This window comes from Homalodisca vitripennis, chromosome 4 (genome assembly GCF_021130785.1).
Source record: "Homalodisca vitripennis isolate AUS2020 chromosome 4, UT_GWSS_2.1, whole genome shotgun sequence".
Taxonomy (NCBI): Eukaryota; Metazoa; Arthropoda; class Insecta; order Hemiptera; family Cicadellidae; genus Homalodisca; species Homalodisca vitripennis.
Window position 1 is genome coordinate 134,235,382 of NC_060210.1, and position 27,217 is coordinate 134,262,598.

The 27,217-nt window shown below is 34.4% G+C and overlaps 1 protein-coding gene across 1 annotated transcript; it reads left to right on the plus strand.

Annotated features, from left to right (window-relative positions):
- The first annotated feature begins 101 nt into the window (after positions 1-101).
- Positions 102-27,217, plus strand: LOC124360208 (protein obstructor-E-like). Its single transcript, XM_046813616.1, has 4 exons — positions 102-246; positions 21,126-21,347; positions 23,235-23,423; positions 26,652-27,217. Exons 1-4 carry the CDS (start codon positions 192-194, stop codon positions 27,005-27,007), a joined length of 822 nt encoding a protein of 273 aa, XP_046669572.1. The 5' UTR covers positions 102-191; the 3' UTR covers positions 27,008-27,217.

The window sequence follows — 27,217 nt, forward strand, 5'->3', positions numbered from 1 at the left end:
ATAAAAAAGCCACTATAAAGTTGCAAAACAGTGATCGACCTCAGGACGTTTTATACTTGACACCTCACCCCCGAGATGGACTAGGAAGAGGGTCGGAGAGAGAGTGGAAGAGCGAGGTAGGGCAGGGCCAGCCAGCGCCCAGCGCACGGAGAGGCAGCGGGCAGCGGCAGTGGCAGTCTGTATTCAGTACCATGAAGAGCTGGACGACACTTGTGGTAGCTGCGGCGGCTCTCTGCGCGTGTGGAGGTAAGGGCTACCGAGGGTTGTTGTACATCTAGATTTAAACAAATAATTCCCTTCTACAATATACCACCAAACACAATTAACTGTAGGGTTCTCAATCTGGAAAAAAATTATATTTACGTTTAGGACCTCAATATTGTCAGAAAATGTTTTGTTCAAGGGCATTAGTGCAAAACGGACTAAATTTGTGGCTGATACAAATCTGAAGTACTTTTACTATCGGTAAACTTCAACTATCCAATCAAGTTGTGATTGTTATAGTTAATCCAAAGTAAGTGCGTTTTTGTAAGTAAGTGGTGCTTAAGGTTGGTTTGACTGTGTTAGAAGTAAACTGAAAACAGCAAATTGACCGGCCTGCCCCTTCTTTCCTGTACATGTTTACCTCCTCACTTTCTTGGATCGAGTCCATTTGCATAGTCCTTGAATCTCTACAGCCTTGTCCAACAATCTCCTTAATCGATGTGAATTCTTTTTTTAGCTTTGCAGCTGACTGTACAGTATTTCTACATACTTGGGTTTGGAGTTTAGCAACAACTTTGGGTTTTATACTTTCCATACTTGTAGAATAGATTATAAATGTATTATATAAAGTATATGAGAAATTGAAAATGGTTTATTTTTATATAATAGCAAAGTTGAAGGCCAGGTATTAAAATAATCTATTTTATGGAATAATTTCAAATTGTACTATTTCACTGTTTATATCATTGCTAAAACTTGACAAGATATTCTATATTATGACTTTTTATAAATTGTTTTGAACGAGTACTTTGTTTTAATCTACGTCTACCAATATTATATACTGAAGACAGAAAAGTTAACTAGTCAAACCGTTGATCTGAATTCCTTTGTTAATTGGTTCTCTGAAAGTCGGATAAAATTATACCTCTTAGCTAACCTTGACCTTCAAACTAGTGCATTTGAAAACTAAGAGTTATTAAAATGTGAATAATTTAAATAGTATTGATTATCATGTTATATATTTTATAGTAAACAAGTAACGTATTAGATTGTATTTTTAGAACTGTAAAATCCCTCAGAGCATAATAATTTAATAAAGCATAAATTTATTTGTGTAAGGCCTTATGAAAGCATATCACCAGAGATGATTGATTATTCATACAGATGTTGGTATTTTAAAACTCTCTTAAAAAAATCTAAGATTACTTCGTTCTAATTAAGTCCAATATTTTATATTTGTTACTCAAGGATAAAATAAAATATTCACTGCAAGAAGAAATGTAACAAATGAGGAAGCTTGCACACCTAAATATGACATAAACCTAGAAATGTTGAAAATGAACAACTATGAATCAAAATATCCAAGGTCCTACGAATCTAAAAGTCTTATGATCAAAGTTTGCAATATGTAAGGAGAGTTAAAGATCTTGGACTGTAAAATCTTCCGGTATTTCGTCACAGAACTACGAGATTACAGAACCTGTGGAATTAGAGCCGTGAAATTAGGGGAGAGATGGTAGACATAATATGAGCTCTATAATTTGAAGTGCCAAGGACGTTAAACAAACCTGTAGTTTTGTAGGCTAGTTCTTGTTGTGTGACAACTCGATATTGTTCGTACTTATAGGTGCTGAAATTTCACAAAAAAGATTACCAGAACAAGGATCTTACCTTTTTGAAAGGTAAATAAAATCTCAATTGCTTATAATCAGTGTTTAAATATTTGGAAAACAGGAACCAATGTTCCTAAAAAGGTTTTTAGGAAATTTTCGTTCATGCAGATACCTTTAGGGATATCATAGAGATCGATACAAATAAAAATCCAGTCTAGAAAAATCTAAAGCAGCCAATTCTGAGACTAATAGTATATGTGGTCTTGTCGATTTGCAGTGGAAGATTTAATCGTATGGAGACGTCGATGCAAGGGAAGTTTCTGAGACTATAGGGTTTCATTTATGTTATGAATGAAGTAGTGGCAAGACTCAGGGACTTGGAGACCTCTACAAGTCGTGGGCAAGGAAAGTAAACATAATCGCAAAAGCTACAGGAGAACCGTGTCCAGAGTAATCCAAATTTTTTTAGAACCATGAGGACTAATATCGCTGAAGAAATCGATCTCTGAAGAGTTTAAAGGTAGTGATCAAATTATTGAAGTGTCCTGAGACTCCAAGAAACAGGTTTGAGGGCCACTGTGTGCTACTGGATCTCAACTGGCAGGTCGTAATGATGAATAGCCCAGAAGAAAACTCAGTTTCCCTCAAAATACAAATAGAGTACGCTATTCTATATTAAGGTGGCCAAGCAGAATAAATAGAGTTCGAAAGACTATCTTATGGTCTTAGGTTTATCTTTAACCTAGGCTTTAATCCCTCTTGTCCTTCTCGGTCTTGAAGAGGGATTGGTTAAACCTGAGTGATCCTGTTATATAACAATCATACAAGATTTTACGAAACAATGATTAACTGTCTTGAAATCTGGATTAATATATCAATATAAACTAGCATTTTTACTCTTTATATTTATGCTATGCTAGTTTTATCAAATTTGTACATAATTTCAGTATTCAGTACGTGTTCTTGTTATAGATTGTGTTTATTGCGTTGGTATTAAATATGTATGCTTCAGTTTTCTATTTATCTTCTTTAATGGCAGTTCAAACTCATTTTTAGTAATGATTTTTAGACCGGAAAATTCAATAAAAATATATTATACTAAATATTTATCCCAGGATATAACCAAGAATATAAGACTGGTACTTGAAATGACTGCAAAATGTTCAATAAATATGAACTATTTTGAGACATTTAGTGGTGATCATGTCTAGTTCAGAAATGCGATTTTATTAAGCATGTGAAACTATGAGTCATTAAGTTTATTATCCCTGATTAACTTCTCTACTCAAAAACTATGATGAGTTTGAGCGAATTCAAAAACGTATACAGGATAACACGAAAATGTGGGTGACAAATTCGTTAAAAATTTCGTTTCTTTAACAGAATGCCCTATTCCAGTTCGTGGAAGTCTGTCTCATTTGCTTGAAAAATGGTTAACATGAAAAGAAAAATTTAATGTAAACAAACGTGCTGATAAGCAATCTACATTTTCTATACTTTCAATGTGGCGTCTGTCTTAAATTTTCCTTATATACTATTATGAAGAAGCATAAAAACTAGCTCATAACAGGACCTTATTTATTGTAATATAATGATAATAAATGAGATAATTAATTTTAATACTGAGACAAAACACAAAAAGCAAGTAAGTTAATTACACTTTTATTGCACAATAGCACTAAAACGGGTTTTATTAGTCATTTATAATCGAAAGACAACAATTACTTTTACGTGCGAGGCATTACAACTGCAAATAGGATGCGTTGGAGCGAGATCAAAAGTGGACTTCAAGTATCCATATCCAGTGCCAACGTAATAACACCATATACGACTATATTATTCTGTACAGATAGACAAAGATTTATAGCACCACAATGTAACGATAAAGAATCAGTTGCTTTTACCTTGTTACATTACCTGAGTTGTATGCATGCCCAGAATGCAAAAACTGTACATTTTTCAAAACATTAGATCCAATACAATTCATTATGGTCACTTGGATTTGACTCTCAAGCTTTTTGTGTCTAAAATTTTAATTATTTACACAGCCAAGAAAAGAAAGGAACCATATAAGCGAAAACACAAATATTGTAAATTAAATTAAATATATTATTAAAAGCTAAAATGTAAGCAAAACTCATTTTACAAATATTTTAAAAACCTTATTATTAAATAAAACAAAAAAAAACACGACATAGCTAATACAGGTTAGGTTAGCCCTGATTAGTCATTGGGATGTAGGGTATTTATTTCAAAGGTCTAAACATTGTTTGACATAATATCTAACCTTTACGCGTTTGTATAATGCACGATGCAAAGTAAGTAACACTTCATTTAGGCTACGAATTCATCAATTCACCAGATAAAATATACGGTGTAAGAATCTCACCTTTCAACTCACCTATTATACAACGATTACTTATGTATAGCAGTTTCTGTTTAACATCTGACTGATGGTAGCTCTCCATGGCATGACCGAAATATTTAAAGAATGTACGTATATGCTTCAACGTGGTATGATCTGGAAAACATTTTAATCATGAAACCGGACGCTTAAGTCAGAAAACTAAAATACTATAAATGTCTTGGCAAACCCCTCTTGATTCCAGGGCACCGCCTAATTGGTTTTTTTACATTTTTACGTCACCACTTGTCACGTAACAGATTTCGGTAAATTTGCATGCAAAGTTCCAAATATATAGAATATTTAATTCTCCAGGTATCCTGTGGTCAGATATACAAGCAGAAAAATATTTTTACATTCCCCAAAGAAAGACATTGTGTCACTCCACTGACTGATACAATTACAATTAGACTACATCTTTTCTATGTAGAAATGAAGTTTCATTATGAACCATTTCTCTAAAGATGAAATATTTCTCAAGATGTACATTATATTTTCACACTGTTCTTCAAGTCATATTTCAGAAAAGCTCTTAAATAATAAAAATTCCGGTTAGGTATGGAGGGTACAACTTTAAAGTGCAATGAAATCAAATCTTACTATTAACCCTTAAAATTGACTTATCAAAACATATGTTTTTTTTTCGTTTTGCTGTATATAAATAAGCTACATTTTTCTACATGTCAGATTTTAAAATCTCATCTGATTGTAATAAGCTTGTTTACAAATATATTTATTCTAGTAAATTATCATTGCCATCATGATTACCCACAACTTCATTGTAAAATAATTTGCTAATACAATCAAATCTCAAGGAGTTACAAAATCACCATCATCGAACTCTATGTAGAGAAATGTGGGTACACGCAAAGTCCATAGGTCAGTTCGTTTTCGAGAGTCGTCAGAACAGATAAACAGATAGATGAATGTTTTGTGAATATGATAGAATGTTTTCCAACTTCTGGAGTGATAGGCTTCGCTACCGCTCAACCAATAAAAATCTACAGAACACGTCATGTAGACATTTTGAAAACAATTCATTCTTTTTATCTAATGGAGCTACCTAATATATGGTTATACTCTCTAGTTTAGAGCTCAACCTCAGGCTCAATAATGTGATCTGAAATATAATAAAATTAAAAATGCAATAGATTTTATTGGTCTTAGCATTCATTCCTAAGTTTTGCATAGAAATTTTAATTATTCCATAAGCAATCAATATTTCACACTCCTAATTCACGTCACCACCTAAAGAGTTGTAGCTACTTTAACGTGGTCAACTATCAAATAAAAACTGTACATCATGGATTTCATGAACTTCATTTCATCTCATTAATGATTACTCTCTGACTTCATGGTTCCACGCTTTAGGCCTTGACGATCTTAGTAGCAGGTAATGAGATTGTACTCAAACAAATTCCATTAAATTTGGCTTTTTTTAAGTTTATGTTAGTTTCTATGTGGTAATGAATTTGCTCTATAACTCTAAGTATTTTCCTAATCACATAAAACGGTTGAATCGAATAATCAGCTCCTATTTTATTCACCACAGATACCTGTTTTCTGATTTCCAAATAGACTTTCAAGTTATATAAAGTAACCAATAACATTTGACGTATTATAACATTTTCGTCTTTATTTAAATATATTCTTCTATACCAATCGCTGAAATCTAGGTTTTCCAACTAATGCAATAACAGTTTGATTACGTGCTATAGTACTTACACCAACATAATATCACTAGGAATGTCTGTTATACTCATTGATTGTGTACCAATAGACCACAATGGACTTAAGTACTTTAAGGATTAATGAAAAATGGCATTTAATTAACTTGGAAATCCTCCTTGAATTTATCATAATTTTTGATACTGATTTATTATGTTAATCTATAGTTAAACGAAATTAACATATAATCTATGTCTTAAATAATAATTCTATTTGAAAACAAGTGTGTTTCTCAGTATATTTTGAAACAAATTAGTTGAAAAGAGGTTTCACCTATATTTTATACTAGATTTTTTAATACTTAATATTTTAATATATTCCATATAACAATTACTTTAGGCCAAATATGTCGTACAACATTCTATTTGTTAATGAGGATTATGCCAGGAATATAAGTGCCAAAAGATTACATTACTTAATACACTGCAGCAAGACTATTTGGTAGTAAAAGTGTCTTTATCAGTTTCCAATCTCATGTTTACATAGCAGCCTCGCCCACAAGATTACTGACAATCACCCATTCACTGTGTGATGGGAGGGGGTGGAGGAGGGGGGAGTGTTGCAACGGTCTTTGCTCAGCCTAATGCTGCTAGCGCCTTGGTTTTCCCCACAGTCTCAGAATCAAGAGTCAGTTCCCATAAATGATATTGCTACACTGTGAACTCCATTGCTTTCTCTTTTTGCAACACTCGAAAATATGTTGTTCGCGAAGTTTGGCTTTTAAGCGAATGTTCATATTATTAAGCAAATGTAATCAATTTTGATTGTTATTTTAGTTATATAATTAGACAGCTACAGTCCCCAGTTATTGTATCAAGTGTGCAGAATAAGAATGGTTAGTGAATGAATTTAAAATTATTTAAATACGAATATAAATATACTCATGTAATAAATTGATACAACAGAGTATCGAAGGGCATGATCGAAAGAAACGAAAATGTTACAAAACAATCCAGCAAAGTGATTTTATCAGACATGTTTACTATTGCGTTACTAAAGTTGTATTATATTGTATAAAAAATTTTTGTTTTCTGTGATTTTCTCTTTGACATCATAGTTACCGAGAATTCCAATGTGAGAATTGTAGAATTATGTTTTTACCTTTACTTCTACCCTTAACATCAATATAGCTCTTCTATGGACCAAGAGGAGTATATGTTTCAAGTCTCTAGGATCCTTGTATTAAGAATTGTTGCATGACAGACGGATATACAAAGGCTCTATTGGATATATCATAATACACATTTCTTTGGTTCTTTAGCAATAAAATTGAGTATTACAAAATTACTTTTTTAGTGTTAGTTCCCGTGTTACATAAATAATTTTGAGCATTAAGATTTCATATGCAATTAGCTAGTATAAGGTACCATTATATAAACATTTGAGCCATGATCCATTATAGATTAACAATGAACAAACACGTGTAGTACATGCAATACAGCCTAATTGCATATGTGATGAATATTTAGTAAAAATAAAAACCCAATCTCTGTTTGGACAATCGAATTAAGAACGCTGATAGTTAGTTGGTAAATTATACATTTAGATGAGTTTAGACAAAATAATGGTAGTTTTATGTTTGATGGAGTAAAGCAACCTCTAATATATCTTTTTCATTTTTCTTATCAACATAACAGAGTTAAAGGGCCTGAAATTTTGTATTTATGTAAATATAAAACTCAGAATGCATCAGAATTACATTTAAATTAAAGATAGCTTGTCATCATCCATACATGTTTAAGGGTTTAAGAATCAACATAGTAACATCACAATAGCAACATTGTTCTTACAGGGCTAATAAATGTAGTCGTATCGTACTTTTACACATTTTGTAACATATAACGATGGCAAATATACGAAATCCTATTACCCTTACAATAGTGGTGTTTATTAACAAGAGTTTCGTTTTCAATTTTTTTTGTAATGCAGTCATTTTTCTATAAGAGAGCACTTCATGCGAAAGAGTCGTTTTTAATCAGCCGTTTTAAGAGACAAAAGTCAAAACCGATTTGCAAATTGTTATTGCCGCCTTCAAGAATTGAACCCATGACCTCTTGATTCGTAGTCCTGCGCTACTTTGTAGGTCATATACGCTAGTCTTAGTGACCACGTAAAATATAAACCTTTTCATGACCTGTACGTCAATCCGAGATAGCCTAGTTAATGTGGAATTAACAATCGAAAAGGTCCCGGATACACAGAACATCTCGGTTTTACAATAGGATAGACTGCAGTGTTAGTCTGAACAACAGTATCCATGTACACACTTAGTGACCCTGGTGCTGTGGGAACAGCGAACATGCAGCTATGTTGTGTGCCTTGCCAACTACACACACTCAGCTCGGTGTAAAGGGCAGTGCGTCCTTGATCTTCCACAGCTGTTACTTACCCTGTAACGGTAAGTCATCTCCGGCCTTTCTCTCATTCGAAGAATCAATCAGTGTTTTCGAGGACGTGTAATAGCCCTGTTACAGTCGTAGCTTCTCGGATATCCTGTGTTTGGAGGACACAATTTATATAACCTGGTCGAGAAAATGCCAGGAAACTGATGATAGCCTTCACCTACTTGCATCACTATTTTTGAGAAATGTTGTATGTATCAAAGGAATAATGTTAGAATTATGACAGATTGTTTGAACATCGAGTTTGGTGCTGTTCTCATATCTCTGCATAAGGTTTGGCTGAGCATTAGCGAACATTTTTACATTGTTCATATAGCTAACCATGATGGAAACGAGAAAATCAATGAAAAAAAAACTAAACAAACTGAGTACACTCTTATGACATTTTATAATTTAGCATTTGATTAATTGAGTGGTAAGACCTTCATTACATTCTCGGCTCCTTCGATACTTCATTGTATCAATTTATGGTATATAGATAAGAATCTTTGTGATGGTGCATGTACCTAAAATTCCTCTCATTGGATTTTGCTGAGCGTTAGCAAAGCCTATAACTCAGGGTAATTTATCGAGAATGGTTTGAGCTCTAAAATTGAAATCTTTTATATTTTGCTTTGCTGTCACTAAGAGTTCTAGCAAAATTCCTCTACTGTATGTCTGTCTGTCTATCTGCCTGTGTGTATGTTTTCCACTGGCTATATCAAGAATGAGTAGATCTATCTATTTTAAACTTAGTGTGTAACTTAATTTCTATTTACGCGAGAATTAGTTAGATAAAAGTGCATGTATGTATATCCATGGGATTTGACTGGGCGTTATTGAAGTCTATCACTCTGTATTCTAGCAAATTTTCACTTCTATCTGATTGTGGCCTGTAAAAAATGTATTTTCTGTCGCAGGACATCTCGAGGAAGAGATGAGTTATAGATCTGAAATTTTGCATGTACCCGTACCTTCAGGGAAGCCTGTTAATGTACCTTATAAAGATGAACAGGTGGCAACACATGAACGTTCGAAATAAAGACGTCAGGAATTCCAGTTAAATTAATCCACCAAAATTATGGTCTACATTTAATCCTACTTTTTACTAATTCTTCTTTTCAGTACAAAAGAGTCTTCAGTATGAACTTTCTGGAGAATTAAAAATAATGTAATCGGTTCGTTGCACATTACGACAGTATTTCATTTACACATGACTGGTGTTAAAACGAAAAATCGTGAAAAACAATAAATAAATTTCATATAATTCACCCAGTATTTAAAAATGAACTAATCATGCTTCTAGAATAATAGTTTAGAAACATCTATGTTTTAATTCTTTTTTGTACAACCTCTATACTATAAAGGTTGAATTTTACAATTCATTATTGTCACCTCCTGGCATTCAAATAGACGATTTGTAATCTAAGTAAAACTCCAGAAAGATATTCGAGCCGTCTAAGATTAAGTAAGAATTATATAAGGGAAAGGCCTTGCTAGTGACCTTTGCCCCATCTCCTTGGGTGGAGATTATGTCACAGACCGAGGAATGACGGTGCCAATGCTGCAGCTTGACTCATCTCCGACCAAGCCTTGAGTCTCTCGACTTTACCGTTAGTCATTTCCTCAGTCACACCTATTTGACTCTATAATTTGTCCTATTAGTCACTTGACTAGCGTCCTTCTTCGCTACATTTATCTTTTTGTTACCTAAGATACACCTTGGTTGTTTATTATCTGTTAAATATCTTCCTTAAGTGTCAGCCTAATGATACTTTTAGATTGACAATTGCGTTTATGGCTTAGTGTTTTTAGTAAATATTTATTCAATTTTCAATTAGGCACATTTTATAAGGATTTCCTGGAAACGTATTTTGTTATTCATTTTTAAAGTAGTAGGTGGTAGGTAATTTATTTTGATTCCGAATATATTTTTAATTTTAAATTCCTATTTGGTTAAGACAAAAAAATAGAAAAACTTTTTTGGATTACTCCACGAGAAATTAGGGGCACTTGAAATTAAAAGTGTAGGCAAATTTGTAATCAAACTGCAATAAAAACAGAAGACGAAACAGTTTTAATACTATGTACATAAGGTATAGCTTCAGGGAGTGACATTTAAAATTAATTTATTATACTTAAGTAAATTATTTCACGATAACAATATTTATATTTTCAGTAAATGGCATGTATTTATAATATTTGTAAAGGAAATGCAACATTTTTATAAACAAACAAACAATGTCACCCTGTTTAATCATATATCTCGTACATAATGTAAAAAGCCATATCACTATCTTCAACCGCTTTTATTCTGCTTCACATTGCTACCACTCCTCGTGGAATAATCTACATATTTGTTTTCAAAATCTTCTGCCCATTCCGAAAGGTTCTATCTTAAAAGGCTGTGATAAACTTTTTGAATAAAAAATAAATTCGAACCGCAAACAGATTGCACCACCATAATGCATTGGATATGATCCAATTTTTATTACTCCTAGAACGGATTCACTAGTTGTGGTATTTACCAAGTATGTATTAGAGTGGCCGTAGAGTTGAATGAAACAGATCATCATCACAACAATGAGTATCATGTTACGTAACGACTCCGAGGGTTGTAAGCTCAAGACGAGTGTGGTAATGACGGGTCGAGGCGGAAGCCAGCTCAATATCCGAGATGTGACATTACATAAAGCGAGTATGGGGTTGTGCAACAGACATGCCTGGCCGGGGAGTGCCTGCTGCCGCTGCCGCAGCTTGCCAGCCTGGCGGCCGGGCATCACTCTCGCTTTCTCCCGGGCTCACACAGAGACTCAAACGTCGGAATCGTATAAACAAATCAATGGCAGTCTCTAGCGAGTCAGTTGAATCACTCGTGGGAAAATTAATACGCGAAGTTGAAATACTTGATCTCAAATATATTAGAAACTTTAATGGGAGGAGGTCAACATTTAGCTCACCAATTCAATACATGGTGCATGGCTTTCGTAAATTATCTGTAAATATCACACTGTGCTCTGAAAGACATTGTTTGACCAAATATTGCATATCAAAGTACGTACAATATTCTGGTTTGTGGAGTTTGATTCATTAACTCTCCAAGTTTCACTCCCATGCAGTTGGCGGGTTTGCTTGACCTTGGAAGGTACCAGCGCTAATTTTGTCCTCTGTACTCTCAATTTAGTCCAGGCGTGCGTGCAGTGCAGTGCAAAGCAACTGTACAACAAAAAGTGCAGTGTGTTATTTGGCGTGTGAAAACTGACTCAATTATAACAGTGCAACGTAATTTTAGACGACAGTATGGTGGTGAACCACCTACAGCAAAAACAGAACGTCATTGACTCAAGGAAAGTTTTAAAAGCAAAATCACCAGGTAGATCGGGAACTTCTAAAATTCCACGTTGAAGTCTACTACAATCAAACAAAACATGAAGGAATTTTCTTTTGTGAGTTGTACTCATTGATGTACTTTTTCAACAATTTTCAATTACATTTATACTTAAAAGTAGGAAGTGATTTTTAAACACCTTTAAATAGTTAATTGAAAGTTTTAAATATATAACATGAAAAGAATTTGAAAACTAAAGCACCCTTTTGGAAATAACAATGTTATGGATTTCTCATCCGGTTATCGTCACTCTCAGCGAGAAGCAAATCGTGTTTTTACAGAAACCCCAACATTTTGGGTGGAATAAACTGGTTTTAGCCGGTACTTTACGCAACAGCTTGTGACTGAAATAGCAGGATCTCATCAGCTGTTTCCAAATCAATGATCAGTGTCAGAGCGGAGCGACTACTGTCAATGTATGAAGAGCGGGTTCGGCCTGGTGGCGGCTCTAGACGTTGTCACGTAACCCAACTCACTTTCTCTCTCCCGGGCGAAATGTTCCATGGAGAAAGTAAAGATGGTCGCACTCGGTCAACCGAGGTGGCCGCCAATGTTGGTCATAAATTTACATCACTTGTTTAGGGGAACAAAGCCTGTCAGATAAGTCTTTCGTTCCATTGGCGACTTTCGTTTTGTCACGGAAAATAACAGAGCACCAGGTATTTCGCTTGTTGGCGACATCAAAATACCCTTTTCAGTTTGCTGCCGGAAGCATTACAACGTTGTCATAAAAGCATTAGGACATCGATGGAAACATTGAATGGTTGATTAAATGTAGACATTTTGTGCGGAGATTCGTAATAAAGCTTCGTAATACTTTTTAGTTTATTTAATCTATAATATTCCTTTAAGCACTATTGTATAAATGGAATGATACGTTTTTATCATGAGAGACCGATCCCGTCCTATTCAAAAGGGAATCTATAAATATTCCCTCAAGGGAATCCACGCGTGCTTCACAGTGGGAGTTCAGGTGTGCTGTCCTTAGGGACAAGCGACTCAACACACACCAGTACGAGAGACCTTCACTCGCGGGTTGAAAGATTCCACCGACAACAATCTGAAGGACGTGCCCAGTCATTGGAAACCTCTTGCACATAACCCTAAGTGTACATTTATTCTATTCTGAAAGAAATACCGCGTATTGCATTACCCTGAATAACTCCATGTGCACCAACGGGATGGTCTACCTGCGCGCTGTACTAGTATATTCTACGCGTGTTTATAATAGCAATCCTTGAAAAATGTTTAACAATATAAAACTGAATCATTGTTTTCAAATTCATGTGGTTTCATAGAATATCATGCTCACAGATATACTGATTCGCAAGTATACAATTATACCGATTTCATATATACAACTGTACAGAAAATTACAGTAGATTATCATTATCAAAGATGCATTGATTTATAAAAAGCACAATATGTTACGCGCAATTTTTATTTAGCCCAATCTCAATTGCCTCTTATTAACAATGATATCACAAATTTAAATACATGGGACATTGTACTTATACTTCCGTCAATCTAGTTTCAATGGTATGTTACTACTCTATTATTTGTAGTAAAGGAAAACTATAACAAATAAAAAGTCACAGAATAAATTGTATGTAGCTTTGAACGTTTTGGAGCTGTGATCTCTTTTTAACAGTCGGGGAGACTATGATTATAATAAAACTCCAGTTGAGTAAACGTTTATTATTAATGATAAGATTACCTTTCTGTTCTTCTGACCTATGCCCAAGTTTTTACCTATAGTTTTGAAAGTATGTACGTATAATCACCGTATCAACTTTAGGCATGGGATATGAAGTCGTCTTTAGCACATTGTGCATCTTTTACATACCTTATAAAAGACGTCCGTGCCTTATAAGATTTAAGGGCCTGAGAGAGTAATTTGTCTGTCAGTCATAATGGTCAGTTACAGAGTCAACCCACTTTTCGAAATACTAAAACATATTTTTTGGTAAGTGGAAGAATAGCTCTGTTCGCTTGTGGACGAGAACAACAATGCTGCAGAAAATACAAAGACTGTTTGTGCAGTTCAAGTTAATAGCACACACTTGGTCTGTAATGTCTCCGATGCCATAACCTCCACTCTCCCGGCGCTGGTGCCATAAACGCCGCCGTTACCCAGTCTCTTACAAAACTGGCGAATAGAAATTACAACCTGCGGCTCCGGAGCGAGCGACTCCGGGCTCCAACTCATTCAAATCAGCCGACAGGTTGGCCAACCACAGTCGGTTCTCGGCAACAATTAGCATTCGCAGTCGGAGAAAGTGGGTGACTTTTGACTTAAGGGTGGAGTTTTAGCTGCACGCGAATAAGATTTAGTGGACGTGCACCTCTAAACTCAAAATTAGAGCCCTAATATTTGGTTGAAATTGAAACGCCATTATTAAAGTATCGTTTGTTTTGTTTTGGGTTGGAAACATTAATTTCATATCGGTTTTAACCATTATAACAACGCTGGTAAGTACTACGCGTAACATAAGAAAGGGCTATTGTGAAATGACCTTGATTTTTGCCCCGTAAGAACAATGTTAAACTTTAAGCACTTTTACGCCCTCGTTCTTGGACGTAGAATTCTTCGTATTATTATTCTCATAATTATGGAGTTGTCTCATTTTAAAGGCTGATTAATGGTTATCCAAACTTCTTTTAGATTGTCACGTGAAGATTATACTTTTATAATATTCAAACGATAAAAGAGTTTAAAAATTATTTTCTCAATAGTTAATAAAATACTGAAAAAGCTTAAAATGGTTTCGATGCATATTAGTCCTATTTCTAAAATAAATCATCTCCTATAAGTCTATGACTAAAACTAAGTTCGTAAAGTTTTATTTCACGATGTAATTATGGGGCGGAAATCAAAATGGCTGCCAGTATAGATGGCTCTTAACCTTCAAACACCATATGTACACTTTACCTTATTTCTCGTATTTGTATTTTGTATAGATGTATTTTAATAAAATATTTTATGGAGATTGAAATTATAACATTGGTTCTATTGCAACTACTCTACTACTAGCATACTCCTGAATGCCTTGATCACCAAATCAGGAATAAAATTAATTTAAAATGAACGATGGATTCGCATAACATACTCTGTGTTTGATGGATATTATAGTAGTTTCGATATAGTGGACTGCAATGTTGCAACTAATTACTTGTGAAATACAATGTAGTTTAATACGCTTAATAGTTTCTTAATGAAAATTAGATTTTTTATGACTGGAGTAAAGAGACAGCGTCTATGTTAATGACTAACGTTAGCCACAAAAGTTTACAAATAAACATGATATTGCTATAATTTTATCTACCACTGCAGGTTAAAAAAACTAACAGACGTTTATATCATAACATGCTGTTGCACCTCACACAAATTTTTATCAACAAAGAATTTTCAATACACTTGCAGTAGGTATGCGGGGGTGTACGTTGCTCAACTGTGTGGGCGGAGGAGGCTTTACGCGAGTTGTCGACGCCATCACTTTCTACCCGAACCGAATAGAAAGAGAAACCATCGGTGCGACATTGAACTTCCCACACGATGCGGCGAGGCCGAGTTTCGAGTAACCAGACCACTTTTACCTTCGAGTTCACGAACGAGCTGCCCACGCCCGTGACGTAACATTTGGTGGTGTTATGTGACAAAAACAGTGAGAACACTGTTGTACGAGTACTGTAAACGTAGAAACAAATATACTGTAGCGTTACGTCAGTGCGAAAACGTGTGACGTCGTATGATTTGTTCCCAAAAATTATATATTGGACACCGCCTTCTCAACAGAATAAATAACTTATTGTATATTTGATCAATGGCTCATACCTAGGATGATGGGTGAAATTAAGTGTTGAAAGTTTTGTGAGATGTTGGAAGTTCTGGATAACAATCCTGACAATTCTTCTTTTAATTTTACTATTGACAATGGAAAATATAAATAGAGTACAAGACTTTGCAAATCCAACATTGTGTATATTAAACTGGAATTCCAAAAAGTAATATCTTCTCTATTTTTATGTTTTTTATGCCATCTTTATCTCAAGCATAAAGTAATGTTTCACGGTTTGACGTCTTAAAACGAAAATAGTTTTTTTCGCCTTTACAACTCACAATATTCTGAATATATCAGGACATATTACAATGTCTACAGTGTGTTTTAATTTTTTATGTATTAATTTAAAATGCATCAGTACAATTATCGTGTTATTACACCACAGCATTGCGTACTAGCATCCTTTGTGCACTGTAAGATGAATGGGTGTTTTATGTTTTATAAATAAATATACCTAATGAAAACTAAGCATATGGAATAAACAACCAACCATACAATAGCAGAAAGAGTACTCATGCGGAAATATTCAAGAAAATGAAAATATTATGCTTCTTTTAAGGATAGGATAAATTTTCTATACGATCTCTGTATTGTCTTTAGAGTAGAAGACGGAAACTCCTCACTGGACACAAACTCCTTTAGTTTCTCAGCACAACTCCACGGATAAGAATTTTCTACACGATTCCTGGTAATTACCTGACAAGTGAACAAGAAGGAGCTGTTCGAGAAAGTAATTGACTATAATGAGGAAATATAACAAGGGAGAAAGTGGTAAAGATTGGAAAGCGATAGTTGACCAATCGAAAGAAAAGGATGGCTTATTTGAAATATGCATTACATTCAATCTTTCCCCAGCTACTTTTTTATTGATTCAAGTTATGCATATTTGTGTATCTGGCCAATGCAACTGAATTAAATCAATCTGAAAAATAAGAGCTTATTATTAGTACATTTGTTTTATTAGGACCCCATGAATCCATATGTGTAATATCTTAATAAAAAATTCCAAGATATATGAAAATTGGACGTAGAATCTTTTGGTCCAAGAAAGAATGTTATCGATTTTGGGGTTAAAATTCAAAGGGCAGCTGTGCGTTAATTCTTGACGGAAATGTCTTATTAATTTTAAACATAGTACATAGGTTTCTCTTTATCCAAGGCAGAACTCTAGTGACTTTGGGGCCAAAGGTAAAAGGGCAATCCGTCCGTCTGTGCGTTAACTCTTTATGGAAATTTCCTAAATATTTGAAACAAAATACATATGTTTCCTCTTTATACAAGGCAGAACTCCAGTGACTTTGAGGCCTAGGTCTGTCTCTCCGTTTGTGCTCTTTTGGTACGTTTTGTCGTGTACCTTGATACTCCATTGCATTGGAATGAATGAAATAATCTTCAAATGAGAGGACTCGTTAAAACGTTTTCTAAAAGGAAGAAATTCGCCTCTAGGACCCATTTGAGAAGAGTTTTTGTTACATTTATTTATCAGTATAGCCAAGATGAAGCGTAACATTTGGTAATCATGCGAGACAAACTCAAAAACAAGCCCATACACGTTGTAGAATAAGGCCACAACGCGATTGTCCGGCTCACTTGTTGAACACTTTATTGCTCTGCTTGCTACATATTTCATGACCAGTACCTCGCCGGCTGCATGAAGATGCTTTGATGGCTGTCTGGCGCCCAGGGCCATCACACTCGGGCGGCCATCTCCCCGCCATCATTACTGGGTATTGTAAGGAGCCAAGGTCGCCGCACCATTATTACGATATTCCCAAAGCAATACCTACCTATTGAATTGTTATTATTAAAGAAACAATGGAATTTCTCTCTATCGCCCTTGTCTACAACTAATTGCGGAATGTGTCTTAATTATAATAAATATAATACACATGTATTACTCAAAAGGTTACTTCATTTCAAGAGTAATCTATTGTTGGATTGTCGGTAGCTAGATAATGGATAACGGAACGTCTCGACTCCCCTTCCTGCATGCCAACACGTTCACGTATATTTCGCATACGGAGAATAATATCTGTCATGCATACTAACAGACGCGCTGAGGCTCGTCATGCATTTATAGTGTGTTATACCGACGGAAGCGCGGAGGCAAACTGAAAGTAAACTCGTCACCGGGTTACAACATATGTTATGCTACTGTCCATCAACATACAAGTCACATTTTTCCACCGTGTGATAGAATAACTGACAATTTATTATTGACTGGATGATTGATAATTGAGATTACTTTGAGACTAATTATAAGCAGATGTTTAAAAGTTGGTACATTACAGATGTTGATATTTTGGGAGTTGGTACATAGACGAAAACTTAAAGTTGTTACTCGCCTTTATCAGTTTATACATTTTTGAACATTAGCCTAATATTTCATTACGATTTTTCTATGAACCTTTAGAACTTTGGCAAGAGATAAATTGACTTACTTTATTAAATTGTGGATCATTTTAATTCTTACTGAAGTAGTGTTGGAATTTGAATTTGGAGAGTTCTGCTAGCCTTTCAAAGACAATTGGGTGAGCACCGAATGGAATATAAATTTTGGCCCATAACCAATATTGCCCTTACATGAGCTGATTAACCTTTTTTATCATTTTAGGATACGTATTGGATACAGATTGTAGGATACCTCACAATCAGCCCAAAGGATCTATGGATAATTCGTCAAGGATTTGGTTTAAAATTCACATAGTATCATAAATACAAAAATAGACCTTACATTACTTGTCCGTTAAAAATACCAAGAATAATTTAAATTCTTTTAAATACAACGTAGTTAGTGCTATATTTCCACTGAAGCAATTCAGGCTTCTTAAAAATCTAATTAACTGTAGAATAAAAAATTAATATCTGAGAATAAATATAATCAATTAATATTTTTTCTTTTAATATTTAAATACATGACTGATTCTATACATGTCATGCAGTTATATCCAAATGAAAAACATTTTTTGAGATTTATTGTTGTTTGTGTTGCGACGAATTTGTTTTGCTTGTAAAGAAGCTTTGCGAAGAAAACATAAACAATAGGACTTTGAGCAGTTCACGAATTATAGTTTTCCATTTTAGTACATCAACCTTTGTCCGATTTCCTAATAATGAATACATTAAATAATAAATATATCAGATAAAACAATAATACCAACGTTGTCCTATTTAACAACTGTGTTCATTGTAACGTACTAAACGTTTATGTTCATATATCAGTTTTGTGTTTATGAACATGCATATTATAGTTAATATACAACTTAACAGCGAGAGATTTAATGCATGCCATAAAACCAAATAAGGGGAAAATACATTTACAGAATAAGGCTCTTGAATATTTAAACTTCTTATGAACTATTCAAAAGCCTAGAATAGCATACTGATTGCATGGTCAGTCACGTGATCCGCTGGATTGTTAAAGTATTAATACGTGTTTTCGTGAAATATTTAGTCTGAAGTGATAAAAGCGTGTCGGAAGATGGACATCGTTATTATTAACAAAATATTACACAATACATCCGAGAATAATTATTTATAACTAACTTTTGCTTCAAGTTTCGAAAGATCTGATACGAAAAGTTAAACGACTTAATATTTAGGTTTTTGACACCGAAGGTGAGAATTATAGTTCTCAAAATGTATTGTTTATTTTTAACAGGTGACAAGACATGAAAATCCCATATTGTCAATTAAGCTTTAAGAAAAAGAATATTATTTGTATTTTATATTTAGACGAAATACTTTCCTTGACATATTCGCTTACCACGTTTAACGTTAACACTTATGTCGGCGTGAGCGGAGAAAATACGTAACACATAGGTCTCATTGGAATGACTATAGCACGACCCAACGGCTAGGCCTAATACTACCAATGTCTGAATCCAAAGCAACACATCTGTCGGTTTGTTCCAAGTATAAACTCAGTGAGATGATTTTTGTATTTTCCTTCTCACAATATGAATACTTTCTTTGGAAGATAGACGCTCTCTCATTCCCTTTACACGTTTAACATTAAATTCAGCGTGAACGAAGAAAACACGAAAAAGAGAAGTGTAATTGTAACGACTATTTGTAGCACGATCCAACGGTTAGACCTAGTACCAACACGTCAGGATCCAAAGTAATACAATCTGTAGGCTCGTCCCAGGTGCATACCACAGTGAGACGTCTAGGTTTGCGTTGTTTATTACCATGACCATAGTTGTTCTCTCCTTGTCACCAATCTGAATACTGTCTGCGGAGGATAGCCGCGGAGTTCTTTGGCTACCCAGGTTGCGGTGTACAGCGCGACGCGACGTGCCACGGCGAGGAGGTCGTGAAATGTTAATGGTCAAGTGGTTCGGTTCGGTATAAAACTAGATGCGGTCGTGAAGTTACACTCTCTACCTCAAGGATAACCTTCACTTCACCATGAAATTGAGCCTTAAATGGATCTCTGCCACTTTCATCGACCATTAGAAAAACAGAGACACTAGTCGTGTTTTTCACATTGACTACATATTTGTCGGAATGGGTAATCAGCACTGCCAATAAAATAATGTTGCTTTTAATGCAAATGTAGAATAGATTGAGTGGTAGTGCGTTATATGTTCTGGTAGATCGTAATCATCCATTTCTGTATTATACCCTCTTCATAGAAGTTATTTAACATAAAACTTAAGAAGTATTCTTAAATATGGTCAAATTGAACGAGTTAGATACAAAAGAGAGAAAAACCACTAGGAATAGAATAGCAAATAAAAGTAAAATCAAATTGATAGATGATTGTTAGATTTGATCCATTATGTGTACATTATATGTTCTAAAAATTCAAATGAGGTACACGATTACCAATAACAAGAATGATTCACATTAACAAATAATAGACCTTAAACATTGGATTAATATTTAAACTACAAGGAGTGTTCACAAAAACTAACTTCGTATCGTATTGGTTCCTAGTCAATCTGTAACACTGATTCATGTTTCTCAAATTCAGTTGCTACTGAGTACATGTATACTTTTCGTTGCTTAATTTTCAAAATTCCACGGAACTGAGTTTGGTTTTCAAGGTATATATTTTCAAGAAAATTTACGAACCAATGTAACATCTATGAGGCAAGAACATAGCCAGGAAACAATGTTGGGGGTTCCAGACAGTTGGTATTTTTCCGTAGTGGACAAAGAGTAAGGCCCCATTTTGTTCCTTAAAAGGTTATTGACCAGTTTGTTCACAACTATCTTTCAGCAGTACATATTAGTGATACTGAATTATTTAAATAATAATAATCGTTTACTAAATAAGTAATTGAAGAAATTTAAATTTGGGCGGTCCGGACCCTTGGACCCCCTCGCTAATTACGTCCTTGCTATGAGTGGTTACATCCTTGCTATTTTTGTGGTTTTTAAATATGGTTTTTGCACGTAGTGGAGTTTAAGACAGAACTGAATAGTTTAGAAGTGTTTCTTACATTTGCACGTTTATAAATCACTCGCTGAACATTAATCAGAGATAACATCACCTTATCGTACCTGCATTATTGTTGTAAGATCACTTTGTAACTGTATCGTGTTGTGTTGCAGTGAGCGGACAGAAGTCGATACAGCAGGAGGACCCGTGCAAGGTCAAGTCACGTATAGTGGCTGACGCGACGTACTGTGACAGGTACTGGGAGTGTGTTAATGGCCAGCCTGAGCTGTACGACTGTCCCAACGGGCTGGTGTACGCTGGCAAGAACCGCGGAGTCACCGAGGGCTGTGACTACCCCTGGAGAGCGAACTACTGTGAAGATAAGACTCAAGCTAGTGAGTAATACTAGATAAAATATTTGCAGTATGTCCTTGACGGGTAACCTACATATCAGAAGTATAGCATCAGATTTAAAGGATGGAATGGAAATTTGAACAAATTGCTTTGTTTTACGCCTGCCATAATATGTGTGATAAATAAAATATTTTTAACATTGCTTCCGTTACATTACTGAAATTGTGTATACTTATTGTGAGTATAACAAAATATAATCGTTAATATCCATACTATGCCATTTAGACTTCCAAAACTGTGTTTGTTACTAATTTTCAACACATAATTTTTAAAATGCGATAAAAATGCTTTTCAAACACTTTATAATATTCTAAAATTTTAAATATTTAAAAATACCTTTATATTTCTTTGCGGTTGACAAATTTGGCATCGTTGTTTTTATTAGTAAATTGTACATCTGTTATCGATTTGATGTCCAATAGTAAACAAATTTTTTATTTCAATAATATTATGATAAAATTGGAAAGTTTTATAAAATTTGTTGTTTATAAAATGTAAGATTGTTTATTTTAACACTTATACATTTAGGAATACTAATATATGTGTACCAAGTTTAACTAACATTATCTTAGGTCGTGAAATAAACATTATTTAATTGTTCACGACTTGTTAAAAAAAAAAACAAAAACAAAAATAAAGAATTTTCGACATATATTTAAAACATTCTCATTGTTATGCTCTGAACCAATATCTGAAATAATGCTAACCTGTTATAGAACACCTTGTAACTCTACCGTTGCAAACCGTCATTAATAATGTGAGGTGTGTTATGGAATATTTATTGGTTGATAATAACGGTTATAGCATTACTTTGCATTTCCTCATGGACAATTTATCATGATGGAATATATAAAAAACCATAGATATAGAAAACTAGTCACTTTAACAATAGCATATTCACTATAAAAAAGGTTATGCAATTAACTGGAGAAAGCGAAAAATAAAATAAAGAGTCGACTAGAGACCACCATGATTTTATTAACTATTTTTAGATTAAGCAGTTTTATCACTTTGTTATATCCATAAGTTAATGTTTCATATAAAAAATATGACGCATATACAGTCAAATGCTACGATTTTTGTTGTTAATATTGATTATTTCATTGTTCACGACTTGTATACAAAACAAAGCAAAAATAATAACCAATAGCACTTTGACGAGTATATCTTTCAGCAGTAACTCAGGATATGTATCGCCATATGTATTTGAAGAGAACATGTCGATGGACGAGATGGCTCAATCTAATAACTTTACTACTGAAGCTAATATAAGAAATCTCATAATAATAAAAAAGGACCAACTAAGTATCTAGTGCTAAGAACATGAAGTTCAATGGGTTTTTTTAATTATTCATTTTAGTATAAAAACTTCAAGGAGGAAGCTTGACTTACTTGTTATCATACATAAATTAAATAACGCTCATATTACTACAGATGCATCTCATTACTATTGTCCCACTCATTTTATTAAATCTTCTTATTATAAACTGTAAGTTTCAATTGGAGAAGTAAAAGTTGCTTATAATATGGAATGTTATATCATACTGCTTAAGGTACTTACTAGACAAAATTTGGTTTCCTTGATTAAAACTTTATTAGCACATAAATATTCTGAATTTAACCCAGTTTTAAACATAAAAACGTAACAGAACGTATCTTAGTTTGTAAAAAGTACCAAGGGAGAACGCATCAAAATGGAACAATTTGTTATTTACCTCGAAACTTTTTGATTAACAGAACTTAACTATAAAAACTTCGTGCAACTTTATTGACTCAAATTTGTGAAATTCTGTTGCACAATACTTTACACTAAGCTTTCTAGAGTGAGACTGAATATATTTACACACTGTAACCTTGTATGTGTGTAGACGGACCGATAGGTAGGGACCACTGCGACTGGCTCTACGGCATCTTCGGCCACGAGACCTCCTGCACCCGCTACTGGACCTGTTGGAACGGCACTGCCACTGAACAGCTCTGTATCGGCGGCCTGCTCTACAACGAGAACACCCACTCTTGCGACTGGCCCGAGAACGTCGACGGCTGCCAGAAACACCGTACGTACTTCCTACATGATACACGATACTATGGTAGAGGCTCCTGCCTCGTACACAATACACGAGTATAGTATGGTACAGAGTTGTATCTCAAACACGATACACGAAAATATGGTGGAGGCTTCTGCCTCGTACACGGTACACGAGCATAGTATGGTGGGACTTGTATCTCGTACACGATACAAGAAAATTAGTATGAGAGGCTTCTCTCTCGTACACGATACACCATACTATAGTAGAGGTTCCTGCCTCGTATATGATACACGAACATAGTATGTCAAAAGCTCCTGCCTCGTACACGATGCTCTTAGTTTTTGTCAGTTATTAAAGATCATATCCTCCCTTTATTTCTGAGCAAACCTATCTCTTTATCTTTTCTCTTTAAAGAAAAGTTTTCACGGCCTAACACACCGTATGTATCTAATCCCAGGACATAATTTTGCTCGACCATTTTCAAAACATATCCAGATCTTAAATTTGATCATTTTTAACCTGTAAAGACGTATTTATAACTTTTGAATAATTGACATTTACAAAAGATTAATGAGAACAAAATCGAAAAAAACTGTTAACCGATAATAAAAAGAGGTATATTCAGATTTCATCCATGGTTTTATATCTTTCAATAAATGTTCAATGAAAATATTTAGATATAGAGAAAATATTTTAAATCGAACTTCAAGACGTAATGTAAAAATGTATGAATTTGAATACAGTAACAGAAAGACAGCAATTTAAAAAGAAGATATAATTTTTCTATATTTAAACAATGGGAAACAAACGTAGTATTATATAAACGTGAGAATTTTATTTTCTTCTTCGACATTGAAATGTTGTATAACATTGAAGCACCACAATAATTTTCAAATCAGAGGGTTGACAAGATAATACCGGAAAACACGATTGCATACACTAGACATCTTAAAGTGTTACAACAGGCAAGTCCTAATGTGAATTTTGTCATGTTTCACGGTATAGACACCTTCGTGGGGAGTATGCACATAAAGTTAGTAAATTTTTCTAAGCCCATTATATTAATCAACTTTAAACAATCACAAGATGTATTTAATTTATATGGATGTAGAAGAATTACAACTAATACCTTACATACCTTTTGGACAGATAAAAATGATCAAATTAACAATGATTAATGACATTACGGACATTTACCATCGTTACATGTCACAAAATGTTATGTTACGTTTTTTGTATAAATTTTGTACCATGAAAAAAAGTAAAATGTCCGAACACATATTATTCTTTCAAACCTTCCACTGGTAACTAACTAACTTTAAACAAAGAAAGTATTATTTGAAAATATTGTTAGCGTACCTTTTGAGAGAGGTTATAAATAAAAATTTACACTCCTACTAGTATTTTGATTGAAACGGATAACTAATTTTGACAGAACAATAATACTATAAAGATGAAGATAGGTAATTTTGGATCTGTATCAGTTTGCTATATAAATAAGCATAACAGATATTTGTATTACAACCATACACATATACAACATGTAAAATCGTTTGAAGTAAAATTGGTTCATACACTCAAATTCAATAGGCCGAATTTTCATCCATCAGTATCAATTCTAACTGAACAAAGTACTTTTTCTTTTTAGGGAGAGACAGGAATAGGAGTATGATTTGGAATGTAAAAAGAGTCGCAACCGAAAGTCTACAGTAAAAAACTAATTTGAATGTTGAATCTGAAAGAATGGGAAAACCTGGTAAAGTAGCATTTCATTACATTGCATCCGTACTTATTTTTTTTCAAACCTGTCAGGACGTTAAAAGAGGCAATATTGCCCATGTCAAAATGTAATATAAATTTTGTATCTCAACTAATTTAACTTCTTGCTTTAACAGTGTTTCTTTTTAATTCCTTATAAAAATTCTTAAGATATTACAATTTGAAATCTCTCAATATATTTTAAGTTCTCAGTATAAAGAATTCGTATCTCTAAAATTCGATGTCTATTAATACTTTAAAAGTTAAAATTGTCGATATAAATGCTTAAAGTTGAATGACAAATTGATTAAAAACAGAGTAGGTACATAGTAAAAATATTTTACTTTAATGAAATTGAAGATAGTTTAGTCTATGTTTTAACTGAACTACTTTAAAAAAATTATCGTCTGAACTACTTTATGAGATTTATTACTGGAATGAGCTTAATACCCAAATCTAACTCGGCATCTAAATTATCAAGTGACGTATAATTTCCAAATAGTTATTCTACATGCAGTAATTTATTTCTAGATCCTTACAGAGGATCTTATAATGAAAAACCATGGTATTTCTGCACTTTTGCCATTGTTCGGTGATTAAAAATAATCACTAACACCTTATGTAGAAATATTCAATGTGATCTCTTCCTCAGGTGAATAACTTACCTAACATATCTAAAATCTAGGTTAAAATAAACAAATCATACCGGAGCGCTTTGACACACATAAGTTAGGAATCACAACAAACCGTGTTGAGTCAACTCTATACACACTTCGTGTTGAGTGTCATAACGTTCTGGAATGATTTGTTTATTTTAACCTAGATTTTAGTTATGTGTTGCGATAGGGGATGAGGATAGGGGAATCACTTTGGGATGAGATGAGATTGCAGACTTCGAAGCGTAGTGTTACTGATTTCTGTACCACTGATCAATGGCTAATGTCAGGAAAATCCTGTTTCCTTCTCAATCCTTCGATCATCAAAAACAAACTTTAAACAAAAAGGATAGTGTTATATTGGTTGGTTACATTGTAATTTTTTTGTAGAGGCAGATCTCCTTTCTATCCTTACTCTGTTCTCATGAGCCACTGGCCTATGGTGAATCTTACCTAACAGAATAAGGAGGGAGTCCATACAATATAAGGTTTGCCTACAGTGAGAGACAGGATTTGAACCTGGGCAATATCTAACGCAGATCCAAAGTCTGACGCTTTTGGCAATGTGTATATCTCACAAATACACTAATCTGTTCTTGATTATTAAATCTCCATTGTACACGTCCTGTACACTTGAATACGAAGATTCGCATATGTTAGTGGTGCTAATTTGTTTGTAGAGGTTACGAATCTCTAGCAAACATGTAATCAGACGATGAATATATTTGGATTGTATTAACATTAGTAATGTAGGTATAATTAAGTTAGTTTCGATTTGATTGCTGGTATCTTATGAAGATATACTTGCACGTGAACCTAACTAAAATATATTGTTGTGCAGCTCTGTGTAACGATGATGCCAACGGCAATGTTCCTCTTGGCAAGTCCTGCAACCGTTACTGGCAGTGTCAGGGAGGGTACCCGCGGCTGCAGCGGTGTCCTGCCATGTTAGTGTTCGACAGGCGCTCCTTGAGGTGCGTAGTGCCGCCCACGGAGGACTGCGAGGTACCGACCACCCCTCCCCCTCAGCCCGGTGACCTGGAGGAGGACGGGGAACAGAACATCCCCCAGCAGCTGCAGCAGCGACCCCAGCAGCAGCGCGCCCAGCAGCAGCAGCAGAGTCAACAGCAACCTTCCATCAACCTGCCCCAGGGCGCCTTCCCTGTCCCAGTACGCAACAACAGGCCCAGGAACTGACCTTAGTGTGTCCCAGATCACGCCTAAATTCAAATATCAGTATGTAACTTTCCATTACAAGACTGTTTAAATTAAATCATGAACGCCTCTAAGCACCTGCCAAACCACCAAATAAAAGGTCAAGTTTGTAACCTAGATGTAAGTTAGTAATAAGATGTACGTGTAAGATTGTAACTTTAAGGATCAAAATAAAGTCTTAGTTGTTAGTAA

Bases quoted from the DNA above. Each gene is read 5' to 3' on its own strand.
- LOC124360208 (XM_046813616.1), top strand. From the start codon at position 192: ATGAAGAGCTGGACGACACTTGTGGTAGCTGCGGCGGCTCTCTGCGCG. The intron at 247-21,125 runs GTAAGGGCTACC...GTTGTGTTGCAG, and splicing joins GGCTCTCTGCGCGTGTGGAG to TGAGCGGACAGAAGTCGATA. The intron at 21,348-23,234 runs GTGAGTAATACT...GTATGTGTGTAG, and splicing joins TGAAGATAAGACTCAAGCTA to ACGGACCGATAGGTAGGGAC.